The sequence below is a fragment of the Dama dama genome, chromosome 24 (genome assembly GCF_033118175.1).
Source record: "Dama dama isolate Ldn47 chromosome 24, ASM3311817v1, whole genome shotgun sequence".
Classification (NCBI taxonomy): domain Eukaryota; kingdom Metazoa; phylum Chordata; class Mammalia; order Artiodactyla; family Cervidae; genus Dama; species Dama dama.
Genome location: NC_083704.1, coordinates 54,715,440 through 54,734,570, shown reverse-complemented (window position 1 = coordinate 54,734,570; position 19,131 = coordinate 54,715,440). Strand labels below are relative to the sequence as shown.

Here is a 19,131-nt window from a genome sequence, read left to right as displayed (position 1 = left end):
GGTGCACCTGCCAGGGTAGCCCCGGCTCTGCCCTTAGGGACGTACCTGGGGTCAGAGCATCTTTGGCCACTGGAGCTTATTGGCCTCCTGCCTTTCTTGGAGGTTTCTGACAGAGCAGAGCCCAGTTTCTGACCAGCGCAATCTGGATTATTCCTCCTGGCAGTGGTCATGGAATGGGACAGCAGGCCTCAGGTTACTGAGGAGAGTTGCGGAGGAGGCCGATGGGGTGGGCCTTGTGGAGGAGGCTCCTTCCTGCCTTGCTAACCAGCTTTAAGACTTGTCTCTGATCAGTCAGTAGCCTTAAATGCTGAAAGGGAGGAGAGCTGGTGGAAATACAGCTATTTTTACATCCTCCACCTTTCGTGGCCATCTTTTAAAAATATCTAGCCTGGATAAGGCATTTTTAGTCTTCCCCTCCTTGTCTTCCAGCCACTCCTGCATGCTTCTGCCCTCTCCCTCCTCCGCCTGCCTGTCCTCCTGTGTCTTTCCCACTTTATGGCAGTTTCCTCTCCCCCTCCTGCTCACCTGTCCTCCTCCCAGCCCTCCCCAGGGAGCAGGGCTCCCAGAGGCTGAGGGAGGTGCACTGGCCCCCAGGACTCTCACTGCTGATGAGCCACATCCGTGAAACCAGGGCTTCCCGAGGCTGGGCTGGGCCCCGCCTATGGACACCTCCCTCCCTCCCTCCCTCCTCCTGCGCCCGGTGGAGATCTTTCTTAAGGAGGGTCTCCTGGAGGGTGCACCTATGTTCACCCCCAAGAGGCCCTAGGCCACTCCAGCCCTGGCCCCCTTGGGACTTGTGTACGGGAATGTGTCACAGACAGAGCTGGATCTCCGGCCCTGGTGGGCCCTTGTGTCCAGCAAGCTAGGGAACTGGCTCCCTCAACTGGACAGAGTGGGAGAGAGCTTGTGGCCCTCGTGGGTGTAGCGTTTCCTTCAGCACTCCTGAGGCGTCTCAGCCCGCAAGGACGTGGACTCAGGAGCGAGTTGTTGAATACTCCTCCTTGCGGGAACTTTTCTAACCCTGGGGGTTGTGTCTTCCCATTCTCCTCTCTGATGCCTCCATTTCTGACATACCTCTGCTTTTATTAATGTTGGTACTCCCCAGCAATCTTTTCTGGACCACTGCTCTCCATGAGATCTCTATCCCCTAAGATTTGCCTATGAACTGAAGCCTTAGCTCTCCCAGGTAAAAATATCTAGACTTGTCTGAATTGAATCCAAGCTCCAATCCATCTCCTGATGTCTCTTGGATGCCCCCATGGAGATCAACAATTCGACAAAACCAGTTCAACCTTATTTATGATTTTGCCATTTCACTCCCCAGTCTCCACCCACCAATTGGCTTCTCCCCCTGAATCCTCTGGTTCAGTCAAAAGGACCCTCCTCCCCAGACCCCAGGGGATAGCCTTCTGAGCCTTTCTTCTCTCTCAGCCCTTGGACTGTCGTTTGTGCTGTCACGTTATTCTGTCTTCCTGGTAGGACTTCCCTGGTAGCTCGGCTAGAAAAGAATCAGCCTGCAATGCAGGAGACCCCAGTTTGATTCCTGGGTCAGGAAGATCTGCTGGAGAAGCGATTGGCTACTCACTCCAGTATTCTTGGGCTTCCTTGGTGGCTCAGCTGGTAAAGAATCCTCCTGCAATGCGGCAGACCTGGGTTCAATCCTTGGTTGGGAAGATCCCCAGAGAAGGGAAAGGCTACCCTCTCCAGTATTCTGGCCCAGAGAATTTCGTGGACTGTATAGTCCATGGGGTCGCAAAGAGTTGGACACAACTGAGCGACTTTCACTTTCACTTATTCTCTCTGTCTCCCTACCTCCACCATCTCTTTGTCACAGAGTGGAATACTTCCTTGTTTGAAAAGCTTAAAGGCCCTGCTCTCCTGGCCCTTCCCATCTTGCCTCTGAATTCAGGTTGTTTGCTGCACGCTGTCTCCAGGAGCTGATCTAAGTGCTGAGAATAGCACTGACTTAACCCTGTCATGGAGCTACCCCGGTGACTTAGTGATAAAGAACCCACCTGCCAATGCAGGAGATACGGGTTGAATCCCCGGGTCAGAAAGATCCCCTGGAGGAGGAGATGGCAATCCACTGCAGTACTCTTGCCTGGGAAATCCAATGGACAGAGGAGCCTGGCAGGCTACAGTTCATGCAGTTGCAAGGAGTTGGACTTGACTTAGCGACTCAACAACAGCAACACCCTGACATGCATCTGGGTCTTTGCACATGTTTTCCCTTCTGCCTCAATTGCCCTTTACCTGGGAGGGGGGTGGCAGGCAGCCCATCCATGAAGACTTGGTTTAGACGCCTCTGAGTTCTCAAATCCTTCTCAAACTCTGCCCCGGACTGTGTGGACGTGTCTTGCAGTGATTTGTTTGCACATCTGGTCTCCTCTCTGGACTGAAGGCTCCCAGAAGACTGGATCCCTGTCTGATCCACTTTAAAAAAATTTATTTTAATTAAATATTGAATAGGTGTTTATACAGAATCTAAGAATACTTATAAAATATGTATAAGATGTAAAGAATAGCAATACAATGAGCACCCGTGGACCCACCTTCCATTTGTGAGTTGCAGTCCGGTCATACCATCAGCACCGGTCACACAGCCTGGAGCTATCACTCCAGGGGTCAGTGAATGTTTGTGAATGACTGAATGCTCGAATGAGCAAGTGACTTGAGTGTGGTTTTCTCTGTGAATCACATTGCAGTGCTTCCCACCCCTCTACAGCCTCACTGTGCTCACCCAGAGGCAATACGAAACGTGTGGCAATGTGAAATGTGTTTTAGGACATGGACTGGTGGCCTTTTTGTTTTTTTTTTGGACCACACTATGGGCATGTGGGATCTTAGTTCCACAACCAGAGATCGAACCCATGCTGCTTGCAGTGGAATCACAGTCTTAACCACTGGGCTGCCAGAAAAGTCCGAACTGGTGGCCTTGGTATTGGAGTCATAGCACCACCACTTATAGGTCATAATGGCTTTGCAATCCTTAACTTATACATGTGGCAGTTTTCTTATCTGTAATATAGGCAAATTGCATCCTACCGCATGGATTTGCTGTGAGGCTTAGAGGAGTTAACATGTGACAGGTGCCTGGCACATGGTGGTGTTCAGGGTGAAGGCGCGGTTGGCATGAGCATTTCTGTGGTCAGTGGAGTGTTCTGTGTGGTGGGACTGGGGATATACAGCAAGTGGCCGGAGAGGGCTCAAGGTGTCACTTCTGCCATTCTACCCTGCATGAGGCCAAATCCAGGGCGGGCCAAGTGCGCATCCATCATGTGCCATGTTTCCTCTGCTCAGACACATTTAGGGGCCACATTTTACTGTTCTGAGTCGTGATATGAGTTTAGTCCATCCACCCAGGAGACATGTATGAGCATCCAGTGAGTGCTGGGCTCTGGGGCACAGCCGTGGAGGAAGCCCAGAGGTCGTGCCGGCACAGCGCCGGCAGGCTGCTGCTGGAAACACAGAGCGTGCACAGATGCAGCATGTCCAGCAGGGATGAGTCGGGAGGCCTCAGTGGCGTGGAGCACACAGAGGCTGGAGGGACGGAAGCTGCATTTTTTTTAGATTTTTTTTTATATGGACCAGTTTTAAAGTCTTTATTCAATTTGTTAGGGTCTCCCTGGTAGCTCAGCTGGTAAAGAATCCACCTGCAATGCAGGAGACCCCAGTTTGATTCCTGGGTCGAAAAGATCCCCTGGAGAAGGGAAAGGCTACCCACTCCAGTATTCTTGGGCTTCCCTGGTGGCTCAGAAGGTAAAGAATGGGCTTGAATTTGTTACAGTATTGCTTCTGTTTTATATTTTGGTTTTTTGGCCTCCCCCACCAGGGATTGAACCCACACCGCTAGCACTGGAAGGTGAAGTCTTAACCCCTGGATGGCCAGGGAAATCCGGAAGCTGCATTCTTAATAGGTTGGTCCACAAAAGTGTCCCCAAACGATGCCACCAGAGCCAAGACTCTCCCTGTATCAGCTCTCCTTCTGCCGGTCCCGCTCCTGTCTCTGGGTGTTTGTATCTACGTGCGCTCTCTTGAGTCTGTGTGCAAGCGCCAGCAGGTGCCAATATCCAGAGACAGGAGCGGGCCTGGCGGAAGGGGAGCAGACCCAGGGCGAGAGAGAGAGCAGGAGGCTGGAGGGAAAGGGCCCGAACCTTGCGGGATCTCATGGGCTGTTATAAAGCCTTTGGCTCTTCCTGTGGGAGGGAAAGGAGTGTTTAAGCAGACAAGGGAAGCGGTTTGATTCATGTGTATAAGGATTATCCCAGCTGCTGCACAGAGGAGACTGTAAATGGGCAAGAGAGGGCAGCCCAGCTTGTGCAAAACTGGAAACCAGAGGGCACCGTGACTTCAACCAGGAGGAGTGAGGAGGCAGTGGGGCTTCCAGACACTGAAGCACAAGATTTCCTGATGACTGATAAGGCCTGAGAGGAGAAGGGTCAGAGTCTCCAAGGGGAAGACAGGGAGGAGCACATGTGTGGGACGATCAGGGACTCAGCTTGGGCACATCACGTTCGAGGTGTCTGTAAGACATCTCGGTGAAGACATGGGGTCGGCAGTGAGAGGAGGGGGGAGTTCAGGGGAGGGGTCTGAGCCAGACACACATTTGTAGCTGCCAGTGGGGAGTAGGAGATAAAGGCTTGATCTTCAGAGAGCTGTGGGCTTGGAAGCCTTGTGTGCACAAAGGTTGAGTCCTTGAGATGTAGGAAGTGGGATTCTGGGTTTGGGAGACGAGGAAGCACCCGCAGAAGAGCTCAGAATAGTGTGACCGGGAGGGAGGAGGCCACTTGGCAGAGGGTGGTGTTCCCGGAGGAAGCTGAGGGTTTCTTTCAGGAAAGAGGGAGGGCCCAGCGCTGCCGGGTCAGGGGATTATCAGGTGAGAGGAGGAACCTAGAAGTGACTTTTGGATTTGATGCTGTGGAGGTCACCGGTGCCTATGACCTGAGAGACTTCTGTGGAAGGATGGGCGAAGCCAGGTGGCCTGTTTGAGAGGAAGGGAGAAGTGAGGCTGGAGGCTGTGAGTGGAGGCCTCTCTTTCAAGGAGTTTGGCTGTAAGTGCAGCAGAGAGATGAGGCAGTCGCTGAAGGGGAAAGTGGACCAAATTTCTTTTTTCTTTTTCAAGATGGGAGAAGCATCTTTGTATGGGCATTGAAATCATCTGAATAGAGAGGTAAACAAGGACGATGAAGGAAAGGGGAGAATTTATGAAGGCGAGAAGTGGGCCTTGGGAGCAGGAGTCTGGCAAACACAGGGACAGTCGTCGAGAGGCCTTAGTTGTACAAATTCCCCTCCAGCCTCTCCCACTTTCCCAACAAGATGGTGTACAGGCTGTCAGTGAGGAGAGGGAGGTGGCTGGTGGCCTGGAGATCAAGGAGGAGGTGTGAGGAGTTGTCCAGGAGACCGGAAACTCAAGGGTTCGCAGGTGTGTATCGCGATTGCCGGGTGTCAGCTGCAGCTACCGTGTGGTGTGTGGACACACACCAAGTCTGTGTGCCGGGGGCGCTGGCCTTGCCACGCAGGCTCTGCTGGGTGCAGAGGGCGTTGTTTGTTTGTTCACTGTCACCACAGCTGAGTTGAAAGTTAACCTGAATTTGGATCCCTCAATGTCACATACAGTGTCCCCAGAAAGACTACATTGTGACGCAGCATTGAGTTAAAAAGTCACTGTGTCATACATCGTGTAAAGCACACACGGTAGAAACTGCTTCCTTTCTCAGAAGAAACCACGGACCTTGCCCAGCCTGGAAACAGGGTTCTGGTCCCTTCGCGTGTTATAAAGGGCTCTCCATAGCTTCTGATGAGCTCTCAGGGGCTGCTCTTTAAATTCCAGCCCCAAGTAATTTAAGTAAGAAATGAAATGATGAATTTAACCAAGTGGGATTATTTCTTTACGATACCTAGAAATTAGTCTACTGAAAGGCCCTGGACTCCTTTGGGGCTAGAGATGGCTGCAGCCACCACCAACCACCACATTGCACTGAGCCTCACAGCTGCTGGCAAAGGTGACTTCCAGAGGGCTAGACTCAGGCTCTGGTCATGTGGAGTGTCCAGTCTGTGAGGCTGGATGGATGGGTGTGTGCTGTGTTGGCTGACGGACAGTTAACAGTGTCCTTTTTCTTTTTCCTGGAAGAGTCTTTATTAGACCGAGGGTGTGTCTCCTCCCTGGCAGTTCCTTGGAAGGGAGGAAGGACCGCAGAGTGTCTTGGGGTGGGTCTCCCAGCGGGCTCTGCGTCTCCCCTCTAAAATGGCTTTTTCTGAGACAGCCTACCAGTGGGCTCCTGAATCTTTTTGGCAAACAGATGGCGTTCACATAAGGGCTGCAGACTTAGAGTCTCCTCCTGTTAGTCAGACCCTACAAGGACCAGGAGCACTGGGGCTGAAGGGGCCAGGCCAGGATGCCTCATAGGTGGCTGTGGCCAGGCCTCCGCAATAACTTTCAGCCAGGCTGCCCTGTTGCCTGGGTGCCAGCATCCACCCAAATGAATACACACTGAAGCAAGTATAAAATGTCATGGAAGCAGTGTGAAGCCTTGCCTTCGGCTTTTTGTATGTGGCTTTCTTCAAACGGGAAAACTGGGCGGGGGGTCAAACAAGAAGGAATGTGGGGCGTTGAGTTCAGCGTCATGGTTTGCCTTCTACTTAGCTCTGATGGCTCTGCTGCGGCCAGGCCATGTCGGATGGAGGCGGGGTCAGGCACATTGAACTCCCCTCGATGGTTCCTCAAGGCCTGGATCCTAGAGCTCCGGCCCTGTCCTATCTTACAGTAGCAGAAAAGTAACAAACACATCACCCATCTTGATGGACTTGGTCTGGCATTAGACCTGCTGGAAGACCACCAGAAGAGAAGGAAGGCTCCATTGTCGCTGCTGGAGGTGGCATTAGCTGGGCCTTCGAGGGTCTCCCCTGCTTACCTCCAGCTGCCCGATATTGGCCTCTGAAGCAGACAAGCCAGAACGTAACAGATCTGCCAGAGCAGCTGATCTAAACTAGCTGCATGTTGCGGAGAAGGCAATGGCACCCCACTCCAGTACTCTTGCCTGGAAAATCCCATGGACGGAGGAGCCTGGTGGGCTGCAGTCCATGGGGTCACTGGGAGTCGGACCCTACTGAGCGACTTCACTTTCACTTTTCACTTTCGCATTGGAGAAGGAAATGGCAACCCACTCCAGTGTTCTTGCCTGGAGAATCCCAGGGACGGGGGAGCCTGGTGGGCTGCCGTCTATGGGGTCACACAGAGTCAGACACGACTGAAGCGACTTAGCAGCAGCAGCAGCTTCATGTTGAAATCACCTAGGGAGGAAAAAAATACTAATGCCAGGGTTCTGCCCTCACAGATACTGATGTAACTTGTCTGGTGTGCAGTCTAAGAGTCAGAAATGTTAAAATCAGTCTAGGTGTTACTCATATATAGTTTAGACCCTTGATTCTCAAAGTGTGGTCTGCAGACCGTAGTAAAGGCATCACCTTTGAGATTGTAAAAATACAGACTATACCGCAGACCTACTGAATCAGACTCTGCATTTCAGAGGATGTAAAAGGGGACATTCCCAAGCCGACCACATGGCCTGGTGCTGACGGCTCAGGTGGGGACACTTGTCAGGGCTCAGCATGGGGCACGGTTAGCACTGGGCTCATGGAGGGCTGTGCTAATGGCACCGGCTGGCAGAGGGGGGTGGTGAGGGCACCTGGCAGTCACCTGGGTTGGTGGAGACCTCTGCAGGCGACTTCTCTAACCTTGTCATTTTCAATGTCATTTCAGTGTTCCCCGGAGACTGGACCCCAAGGAGCCCCTGGGTAGCCAGAGAGCAGCTTCCCCAACCCTGAAGCAGCCTTCTGCTACCACTCCCGGCCATGAAAGCCCCCGGGAGACGAGGGCGCAGGGCCCTGCAGGCCAGGAGGCTGACGGCCCCCGCAGGACGCTGCAGGTAGACAGCAGGACGCAGAGATCAGGGCGGTCCCCCTCTGTGTCACCAGACAGAGGCAGCACCCCCACATCACCCTACTCCGTCCCCCAGATCGCCCCCCTTCCCAGCAGCACGCTGTGTCCCATATGTAAGACCTCGGACCTCACGTCGACCCCCAGCCAGCCAAACTTCAACACCTGCACCCAGTGTCACAACAAGGTCTGCAACCAGTGTGGGTTCAACCCCAACCCTCACCTCACCCAGGTAATCACCTCTGCGCCGGCTTCCCTCCACCCCACCTGCCTTCCCAGGCCTCCCCTGGTTCCCTTTCCCACCCACTCTCTCTTCCTGGTCGTTTCCCTTGGCTGCCAGCCTCTGCGTCTTCCCAGGGCTGCGTTTCTGGCTCCCAGGTGTGGAAGCAGAGAGCAAATCCTGGCCCCAGATCTCCAGAGGGGCTGATTACCGTGCCTTCTGAAAGCTTCGGCTCAGACCTGTGTAGAAGGTGCTGTCCTACCTGCTTCAAGTCCGACCTGGAAAAATGCCCTGGGGAGGCCAAAGAGAGACTTACGAACAGCTTTTCCCATGGGTGCACACTTGGAAAGGGTCATGAACAGCCTCAGGGTCCGAAGAAAGGCAAATCTCCCTGACCCTCCTGACAGTGGGGCCTGGAGAGGGGAGCAGGTGTTAAGGGAGGCAGGAGACTGGGCTTCGGAAGAGCTTCTATGTTCCCATTCCAGCTAGCTGGGGCCTGAGGGGGAGGAGCAGCTCCCCTTCCTGGGGGAGGAGCCAGGATTCACATGGTGACAGTGTCCTACCCTCAGCACGAGGCCACTGGAAGGCCATTTCCATGAGATTGGCCCCCTTTCTGCCCTAGGGGACCCAGGGTCCCCGGCCCCACCTTGGCTGTGTCAGGATGCTTTGAATTGCTGCGGAGTGTTCAGCCAAGCCCAGGAGCCTCTCTTAGGTGCCCTGGGAGGCCAGGTGCTCCAGTACACTGGCTGGGCTGGGGCCCATGCCTCTGAAATGAGTGAGTCCCTCTCTCCCCTCTGTGGTAACCCCTGGAAGTCTCCAGTTGTCCCCCCAGAGCTCTGCTCTTGGGCTGGTTGGAGCGTGGTGACTGCATGGCCGTGGCTGCAGCTGGGATTAGCAGCAGCAGGAGCTGTTTGGACCACATGGGTGGGGGAGGGCTGAGTGAGAATCGTTCACAGGTCAGGGTCTATTTGTGACATGAGGTGCTGTGGGTGTGGGACGTGTGGTTTGCGAGAGGTAAGTGTGAGATTCCGAGGAAGGAGCTGCCGGTGTGGGGAGATGACTCAGTGCGTTTGGAGTCGCTCCTGGAGTGTGGGGGCTTCCTGCGGAGGCGTGCACACTCGTGATTATTACATCTGTGATTAGAAACTGCCCATCCCTGCGCTGATCAGTTAGGTAAGTGTTGCTCCATAGTATCTAGAGCACTATGATGAAGGCCAGGGAAACTCACCTGTGTTCCTGCCGCCGAGAAGCCAGAAGCACCCAGCCTCACAGGGGCAAGGGGGTTTGGCAGGCAGGGATGAGAGGCCACTGTGAGAATTCCCGCCTCCTTATGTTGGCCCTGCCCCCCTGGGATCCAGCCTCCCGCTCATAGAACAGCAGGACCTGAATGACACTGGGTGGGGTGGGCGGAGATCAAGCGAGAGCCACACATGGCAGCACCAGTTTCCCGGTGGGCCTCCCAGTCTTTCCCACACTGAGGACCTTCGGTGAGCAGGGAGGGAAGCCAGCCTTGGGCTGCTCCTGGAAAAACAGCAGAGTGGGAGGACCTGGCTACACTCATCTGCCTCGTTGTGCTGGGAGGAGCCGCGGCTCAGGGCCAGGAGGAAAGGGGCCCTCAACTTACCGCAGAGGAAGAGCAGGCCTCTGGGCCAGGTCCTTCAAGGCACGTACAGGCAGGAGCTCCAAGACGGGGCTGTCACTGGCCGCCTCCCCCAGACCTGCTTTCACGGAATGTTAGGGGCTGCGGTTATGGCATCCAGTTTGGGAGATGCTGACCATTCTCCAGATGCTCACCTGATAGGGTCCGAACGTGTCTCACCAGCCCCAGGAGACCCTCTCAGTGAGGATGCACTGACCAGGAGCCCAGAGGTGTTCACGTGTAAGCCTATCCAGTGCCCAGTGACGGGGACAAAACAGGAAGGCTGTTCTCTCCCTGGATGTGGGTTCTTACACAAGCTCCTTAACCTCCCGAACGTCGCATTTCTCTCAGGGAGAAGCAGGGTGTGGGTGCCAGCCTCAGTGGCTTTGCCAACACCCCAAGCCTGCCTCTCTGCTCTTCAGTGACTCAGCATTCAGGCCTGCCACCCCTTTCTCCTCCAGGACAGAGACACCTGTTCTGATAGCTGGGCGAAGCAGACAGGTGTGGCCGTGGGCCAGCAAGTAGAGGGGAATGGTGAGGTCAAGGTGGGAATCCCTCCTGGAGAGGGCGAGCCGTGCCCTATCTGTCAGCCCCATCCGGGGCCTCCTTGCCCCTTCGGAGCTGCCCCAGCAGCGCATCCTGGCTTGGAACTCCTCCAGAGGAGTCTGTCCTCACCCTAGGAACAGCACCACGGGAATGAGTGCTGTGCGGAGGCAGGGTTGACTGCACGCCTGTGCTTCTCACTCAGATCAGCAGAATCCTCCTGGAGCACCACCCAAAATGAGGCAGCAGCCTGCACCCAGGGGTGCCCACCCTCTGCCCCTGTGGGTACAGCAGGGTTGCCACCTCCTCCCCAGTCTTCCAGGTCCAGGAGCACGTGTGCCTTCCACCTTCCTTGCTCTAGTCAGAATCACTCAGAAGCCCCCTCTAAGAAAACTACAGAAACATGACCACGGTCTTTCTTCACCTGTTCCAAGGTCTGGACTTTGTCGAGACCAAGCTACTGTGCCATCACCCCACCCCCAACCCCTGGCAAACCTTGGGCTTAGGCACGTGCCTAGGGTGGGTGGTGTGGAAAAGGGGGGGAGAGACGCAGTGGCCACAAGCCTCTTCCTCTCCTGCCTGAATCCCACTCTTTCCGGCAGTGAGGGCTGGGCCACCAGATGGCCCGGGGGTGGTGCTGTGAGTGCAGCCCAGATCCTCTGCCGCAGCCTCCAGCCTTGCCCCCTTCCCTCCGCTCCCTCCTGGTTGCCTTACTACTCGCCCAGGCCATGAGGAAAGAGGAGCAGGTGTTAGAAGGATATGGATCAGCGCTGGGCTGAGGAGCAGCTAAGGTGTCTTCCTCTCTTCCTGGGCCCAGCCCTCCCCTTTCCACTTCCAAACAGAGGGGGTGTGAAAGGACCTCTAGGTGGCCTTTGTCCCTTCTGGGCAGTTTGTTTGGCAGTAGCCACTTTGACCCAAACAATCTCTGATTCAGTGGGGAAAGGCCCTGAAGCTTCAGCCAGCCCTGGGCAGCTAGTCCTACCAGCCCCTGCTCCCAGGAGCTAGGCCTCTTGGCCGTCTTGCTTAGATCACTGCGAGGTGGAGGCCAGAGTCACTGGGGGAAGATGGATGAGGCTGCTGTGCGGGAGAGGGGGTTTTTCACTGCTGCAACCATCAGGCATGGCATACCTGACTTTAGCTATGAGAGGGGGCTGTAAAATTATCTGAGAATGAATATATAGTGCAGAGAAGATAGGTCTGAGAGGGAGGGGGCCATCTGGGGTAGGACGGGGGGAGATGAGGGCTCTTGGGAGGTGGGGAAGGACCAGCAAGGGATAAATTCTCTTCCTTTCACGGAGCTTCAGTGAAGACTTCCAACCCCAAGCAGCAATTGGGTTCAGCCTCCACTACCCAAATCCTGGCCTCAGATGCTAGGCAGGTTCCGAGGACCTTTCCCAGGGTCCTGACCCGATGACATTGGCACGGACCTCCTCTGTGGGCCAGGCCTGGCTGAACAGGCTCTGGATCAATGTTCCCTGCCCTGTGGGACTCTGTGGTGCCCACCACTAGGCCTGAGATCAACCAGTTGGCAGGTGAAGCAGGTTAGTGGCAGACTTGGGACAGTTGGATGCTGGATGAGGCAGGTGGCGTGTCCGATGCCCTGGGCAGTGTGAGGGCACAGGTCCCCCCCCCGTCCCTGGCCCACAGTGGGCTACGTGACCCCAGTCGTGGCCTGGCCTGTGACTCACAGCCCGGAAGAGCATGGCATCATACTGTCCAGTGGGGCCTTCCCAGAAACCTCTGGACTTGGCACCAGCAGGGAGGGCTCGTTTATAACCTGCTTCTGTGATGTTTCAGCTTGTACCAAAATGGAAAAAAGCGTGAATGCAGCATCAGGCATGATGTCAGTGCAGCGATCCGACACACTGCCTGCCTGCTCTCCCTGGGAGGGCTGGGCTCCGAGGCAAGCCGCTGCTCTCCGCAGGAAGGCGGTCCACGTGACGTGTGCCGCCCTCCTTCCTCCCTGCTGGTGGCGATGAGGAAGGGGATGCTGCGGGAGCACCCATTACTGCTGGGGGCCCAGAGCTTCCCGGCAGCCCTGGAGGTGACAGCGTGGCAGGCCCCGCCCTGGGCAGCCTTCTTTGGGGCCAAATAACCACATGCAAGGCTGGATTCTACCCTCTGGGGCTAAGACACAGGGTGGCAGGTGCAGCGCCACCAGCGTCCCTGTGGGAAAGAGAATCCCCTCCCAAAAGGTGTCCCCACTCCCCTTCCTGCCCCGGAGCCCCCCGGAGGGAGAGGCCACCGGACGTGCGGTTCCCAGAGCCCCCAGCCTCTGGCTCCTGGAGGGTGGCATCACCTCCGTTGCCCTGCTGGGCTCTGAACAGCGCGAGGAAGGGGGCCGCTGTGCAGGCTCTCCAGGGGAGGGCGTCCCTTCAGAGCCCACGGAGCTGGCTGTGCTCACCCTAAGCCGGCTCCTGCAGCGCAGGCACTGCCTCCGGACCGGAAGCCACTTTCCTGGAGCCTCTGCTTCCCCGCCTCCCAACCAGCACACCGCCCTGAGCCTCCCCACCCCCACTGCTGCTCAGGCCCCCACTGGGTGGGGTGCAGGGGCCTCTGCGCCTCTGAGATGGCAGGATGGGCCCCTCGCTGGCGAGAAGGATTAGCCACCGCCTGGTAGAGCTATCTACCTGGTAGCTGGAGCCCTGGGAGGTCCCCTTAGCTCCACCTCTGGGTCTTGGGACAGGAGGTCTGTGACTGGCACATCTCCCAGCTGAGTGCCAAGTTAGGCTTATGGAGATCTCTGATAACAAGGCTCAAAAGAGGCCCCCTGTCACATTGGTGGAAGGCCTGCCTTCTGATTCTAGTGGGCAGTCAGCTAGGAGGGTGCCCAGGAGCCATAGACACGGTCCAGCCAAGGAAGACTCTCACTGTAGTTGGTCCAAGAGTCTGGGGACCTGCCCCAGGCCTGGTCATGGATCCATAGCCTAGGTGGGCTGGTGATGCACAGCCATCTCCCTGCCCAACCAGTGGGCCACCCCCAAGTCTCTAACGTGGGATAAGGACCTTGGAGTAGGGAGGAAGAGGCTGGGGATGACCCCCTCCCAACAGGCTCCCGGGGGTCCATGGGGAAGCCAGAGAGGGGAATCTTATGGATTCAGAGATTTCCCCAGCCAGCATCCTGCCCAGGAGGGCTGTGTGCTGGTCCTCTCAGCCCAGCCCTGGGCCTGGGAGGGGCTGGGGGAGGGCACAGTGCCGGCTCCTCGCTGTCTGGAAGATGCTGGATAGAAATAGCTGCGCCCATCTGGGAGATGACTCACTGAGGGGCGTTTTAGCCGTTTCTTGGCGAGGTTCTATTTTAGGTGAGACGCCTGTGACAGCCTGGGTGCGGGGGGCTAGATAAGGGAAGCTTCTGGTGGTAAGTGCGGAGTTTTAGCACAAGCCCTTGTTGACCCCTTGTTGATCCGGGACCCAAAACAGGGTCTCCCTGAAGTCTCAGAATCAAAGGGTCTCACCTCCCAGATTCCTCTTCTCTGGAAGTCCCACCTCAGGGTGTGCTGAAGAGATGGGACATTGGGTGTGAGCCGTGTCCTCACCTTAGGAACTGGGCCAGGGCCTTGGCACCCCGCTCAGGAGGGTGATCATCTCCTGGGGTCTCTTTGAGGGTTAGCCCAAACAGCTCGCCTCTGGGAGCTCCTACTTTGGATAAAAGTGAACCCTGTCACCCCTGCCACATACGACTTCTATTTTTTTCCTTCTCACTCAGTCCGGGGGGTATCACCAACATGGTGGCTCCTGAGGGGGCGGCAACTGGGGCCCCACGGTCTTGGGCGGCGCCCGCGCGGGCAGCAGATCCCGGGCTCAGAGCCATACGACTTCTTTAAAGGAGTCTTGGGGCTGAGTCCCAAAGACATGCATTGTCTTCTCTGTGGCTTTCTCTGTCCAAAAGTGTACAGAGCTGCCTTGGGTCTTCAAAGCGCCTAGGTGCATTCACAGTTCCTAGCTTGGGGCGGGGCAGTTCATAGCCCAGTGCTATAGCATCCCTGATCTTATGGTTTCCAGAGCTGGGCTTGGTCTTTGAGTTTCTTGAGGGCAGCTTCTAGACCTCTGACTTGACTTGCATGAGGCTCAGTGGCCTGCAAAAGGGGTAGACATGTGAAAGGCACTGGGCTCCAGGCTGCAGCTCAGGAGCTGAGCAGGGCTGGCAGGGCCAGTCTCACCAGCAGCGCCACTTCCTAGCTGGGTAACCGCAAGAGCCAGAGGCTAAATCATATTAGATCTCGGTTTTTCTCTACTGTGAAGACAAAATGAAAGAATGCCTGCAAACATTCCCTGCATGATGCAGGGCGCCATGGGGTACTTACCAAAGTGCATGCTTCTCCCCTGTCTCAGATGCTACTCTTGATTTCATGGCAAGACAGCCAAGCCCAGGCTCCCAAACCCCAAGTCAGCCACAGTGGTGGCCATACAGCCCTGTGACCTCAAGACAGAGAGCAGGGCCAGAGGTAGCTACTGAGGATGGGCAGAAGGGCTTTCTGCCCCAGGGACCAGACTGGACCTTTCCCTGGCAACTAGGCTACTGTGGTGCTTTCAAAGATTCTCGTTGCAATGATGGATGAGCAGACTTGTCCTCTGCCTTGGCTCAGGTTGAGAAGGAGGAACTCCTTCTACACCATGGGTTGCTGAATCTCCAGTCTCATGGCTGTAACTTTGTAAGAGCCATGCCCCTATTAATAGGTTATCAGGCTTCATCCCCCAGCAAGACTCTGTGGAGTCAGCCCAGGCACTGTGCACTGTCCCTGGACCACCTCAGTAAGAGCTCGTGGGCAGGGCAAGGAGACACCCAAAGGAATAAAGTAGCATAAGCTTTGGGAAAGAACAAGTACCATGAAGACAAACTGGGTGGTTAGCTACAGAGTGCTTCGGAGGGATTTTCAATGGTATGGCCAGGAAGGGCCCTGATGGGGAAGTGATCCTGGCTGAGACATGTGCAGATAGCTGGCTCCAGAGCTGAGGAAAGAGTGAGTGAAAGGCCTGGTTATGGAAGAGAGCTCAAAGGATCACTTGGTAGAAGAGGAGGCCAACGTGCCCGAGGTGAGAGGGCAGGAAAGGGGGACAGAGAGAGGCGTAGGCTGGAGTAGATCGGGGGCCTCCCAGATCACAGTAAAGAGTTCCTATGGTAAGTGAAGGGGGAGTCCCCTATAGGGCTTTGAGCCTGTAAGTGACATGCTCTGATTTATATTTGGATTTTGAGAGGAAGATAATATTGGCTCGTGTAACTGGGAGTCTGAGGGTAGATTTAAGGCAGAGCTGAATCCAGGGAATTAAATGAAGCCATGGGGTCTGCTTGTTTCTCCTGTCTTGGCTCCATTTCTGACTGTCTCTTAACTTCATTCTTCATCCTCTTCATCCTCTCTGCATGCTGGGCAAGAAGGCTCCTGCCCACTCCACCGCTACATCCTTTTGATGAGTGACCCTATCTCCTACTGTTCATTCACCCTGAAACATGGAAGGGCTCTGATTGGCCCTGTTTGCAAGGTCATGTGCCCATCCCTGCAAGCCTGGCTGAAACCAGTGGTTGGCCCAACCCAAATGTGAGCCCCTCTCCTTAGGAAGGAGTTAATGACAGAGAGAAATGACACATCCTTCGTGTGAACAGACACATGCCTTGTTTAGTCTGGAGGCACAAATTATCCCATTTTCTTTAAAAGAAAATTTGTCTTCCTTAAGAAAGCAAAAGATTTTTTCATTCGGCTTACGTCACTCATGTCGCATCACTTTGCCCTCATTTATTTCGCTCTCAAGATGTTTCATTTATATCTTTTCTCCTCAGCAAGACACTGAGCTCCTCGAGGACAGGGCTCATGGTTTCTTTTTGTTTTCTTTTCCTCCCTTTCCCACCTACTACTCTTCACTTCTTTATTCATCCTGCAAGTTTTTATTGACTGCCTGTTGCATACCAGGCACTTGTTCTAGGGCCATGCAGTCTGTCCTGATGCATGCTTTAAAAGATCACTCTGCTGCCCTATGGAATGACCTGAAGGGGGCAGCAGGGGAAAGAGAATGAGCAGTTTGCGGCTATTCTTAGGTGGCTCTAGTGGTAAAGAATCCGCCTGCCAATGCAGGAGACACAGGAGACGCGGGTTCGATTCCCGGGTTGGAAAGATCATTTGGAGAAGGAAATGGCAACCCATTCCAGTATTCTTGCCTGGAGAATCCCATGGATAGAGGAACCTGGCGGGCTACAGTCCATAGGGTCTCAAAGAGTCAGACACGCCTGAAGCGACTTAGCCTGCACAACGTGGGGTCATCCAACCAGGAGGATGGGAGCATGGGTTGTTGAGGTGGGATGTGGAGATGCATGATGTACCCAGGTACAGCCAGTGGGTGTGGGGAGGACCCTGGCAGGCAGTGGATTGGCAGTTTGGGGCTGGGGAGTGTGTGACTGCCTCCGTTCATATCCGTGCACCTGGCAGCTCCTAGAGGGCAGGGTGGTGCCATCTGCCCCTCAGCCCGCCTCCTGGCAGCCCAGAAACACCTGCACCGGGCTTGGTGCTCCTGCCTGTGCTAGGAGCTGGCCCGGGCTGCCGGGGGCTGCAATGACCTGGACCGTGGGCGCCCCAGTCCTGACTGTCCTGGTGACCCTGCTGCTTCCTCCTCAGGTGAAGGAGTGGCTGTGTCTGAACTGCCAGATGCAGAGGGCTCTGGGGATGGACATGACCACGGCGCCTCGCTCCAAGAGCCAGCAGCAGCTGCACTCCCCGGGCCTGTCTCCTGCCCACTCCCCAGCCAAACAGCCCCTGGGGAAGCCGGAGCAAGAGAGAGCTCGGGGCCCAGGGGGACCACAGCCTGGCCCCCGCCAGGCCGAGACAGCCAGGGCCACCTCAGTACCGGGGCCTGCCCCAGCCGCCGCTCCTCCAGAGGTGGGGAGGGTGTCTCCCCAGCCCTCTCTCCCCATCAAGCCTTCCACAGCTGAGCCCAGGCCCCCGGCAGGAGAGGCTCCGGCCAAGAGTGCCACTGCAGCGCCCTCCGGGCCTGGTGCTGCTGAGCCAACCCAGGAGGGCCTCACTGGGAAGCTCTTTGGCCTTGGTGCGTCGCTGCTGACCCAGGCGAGCACCCTCATGTCTGCGCAGCCTGAAGCGGACTCCCAGGGCCAGCCTGCTCCCAGCAAGGGGCCGCCCAAGATCGTCTTCAGCGATGCCAGCAAGGAGGCTGGCCCAAGACCCCCAGGCTCAGGGCCTGGGCCCGGGCCCGCAACTGGAGCCAAAACTGAGCCTGGATCAGGGCCCAGAGCCCAGGCGAGAACTGGGGGAACCACCAGCCCAAAGCATGGCAGAACAGAACACCAGGCAGCATCGAAGGCTGCTGCCAAGCCAAAGACCACACCGAAGGAAAGGGCCACCTGCCCACTGTGCCAAGCCGAGCTCAACGTGGGCAGCAAGGGCCCCGCCAACTATAACACCTGCACCACCTGCAAACTCCAGGTGTGCAACCTGTGTGGCTTCAACCCGACGCCCCACCTGGTGGAGGTAAGAGCTGGACCAAGCAGGTTCCCTTGGGCCTTGGTGAGGGGCCGAGCCTGGGGTGATGGAGGGCATCAGTCAGAAAGGGCAGCAGAAAGCTGAGTCTGGAGCAGTCACGGGGCTGCCCCTATAGCAGCAGCAGGGCTCCGCTCCCTTATCTGGTCCTGGCCCCAGCCTTTCCTTCCACTCTGAGAGTTAACTGGTGCAGTGAATGGAGTCCTGGTGCCCACTGCCTCTGACCAGCTGACTAGTGCCTGAGGCTGGTCCCAAAGGTAACCAGGCTTAGGAGGCTCTGCATTGGCCTCCCCATTCCCAGCTATCATGGGCATGGCCCTGATGGAAGATTCCAATCACCCCTATGCATGAAAGAAGGGCCTGAGGTCCCACCTTGCCCACCATCTGTGATCCTCACAGGGGTTGAAGGGCAGTTAGGCAGTGGGCTGTGCCCCCATGCCCAGGGCCGGGCAGAAGGCTTCCTCACAGCAGGGCAGCCCAGCCAGGCAATGTTCTCCCTTCATCCCCTCTTGAGGTCATGGGTGTTAATGTCTACTTGTTAATGCCATAGGCTTTGGTTCACAAATTCTTCTTGGCAGGGTCTGGCTGTCCATGGAGCTATTCGTGGAGATGCTCAGAGATGCTCTTTTTACCCAGAGGGAAGTCTGAGGAAGTGCTGGGGTTGGGGCCCATCTCTCTGCAGTCCCTCTTCCACTGGAGGGTGCTGGCTCTGTGCAGAGTAGGGTGAAAGCGGGCAGGAGGCTTGGTATTCTCGTGAAGCTTGGAGCCCATCCTGGGAGGCTCTGAAGGTGCCCCATGGAGCTACCCTGGCAGCGCAGGGTGAGCCTGGGCTGGGAGGCTGCCCCGGCTCCTCCCCTCACCCCACACCGCCCCACCTGGTTCATCCATGTGAACCCCACTTTTGCTGCCTTGCACATAGCTGGGTGTGTCCCCTTCTGAGAGTGCCCTTGGGGTCTATGATTGGCTCATCTGGGCAGGTAGATGTGTCCCTAGCTGTGTCACATCAGGAGATGTCAAGCCCCCTTCGGCACACAGCAGTCACCTGAATCCTGGAGCCCCTGGGCTGAGCCGTGTGTTAACTGATGGCAGGCAGGAGAGTGTGATGCCATGACTACTGCCTGCCCAGAGACAGCAGAGGCCTGTGTGTGTGGTGGTGGAACGGGCTTGTGGCACCTTGTTCTGACTTGTCTAGGGTCAGGCCTCCGTGGGAGTAACTTTGGCCACGAGAGGCCATGTTTTCCAACATGCAGGGAGGGGCGGCTTGAGCAAAACAGGTGACCTCTTCGTGGATGCCCATGTGGCCCTCCAGGCTGTC

At 56.2% G+C, this 19,131-nt stretch overlaps 1 protein-coding gene across 1 annotated transcript in view; it reads left to right on the top strand.

The window, feature by feature from the left end:
• Positions 1-19,131, top strand: part of BSN (bassoon presynaptic cytomatrix protein) — a 75,073-nt gene that overhangs the window by 32,638 nt on the left and 23,304 nt on the right. Inside the window, exons 2-3 of the mRNA XM_061129205.1 lie at positions 7,760-8,168; positions 16,941-17,807. Coding sequence (XP_060985188.1) covers positions 7,760-8,168; positions 16,941-17,807 — 1,276 coding nt within the window. The remainder of the gene's footprint in view (positions 1-7,759; positions 8,169-16,940; positions 17,808-19,131) is intronic.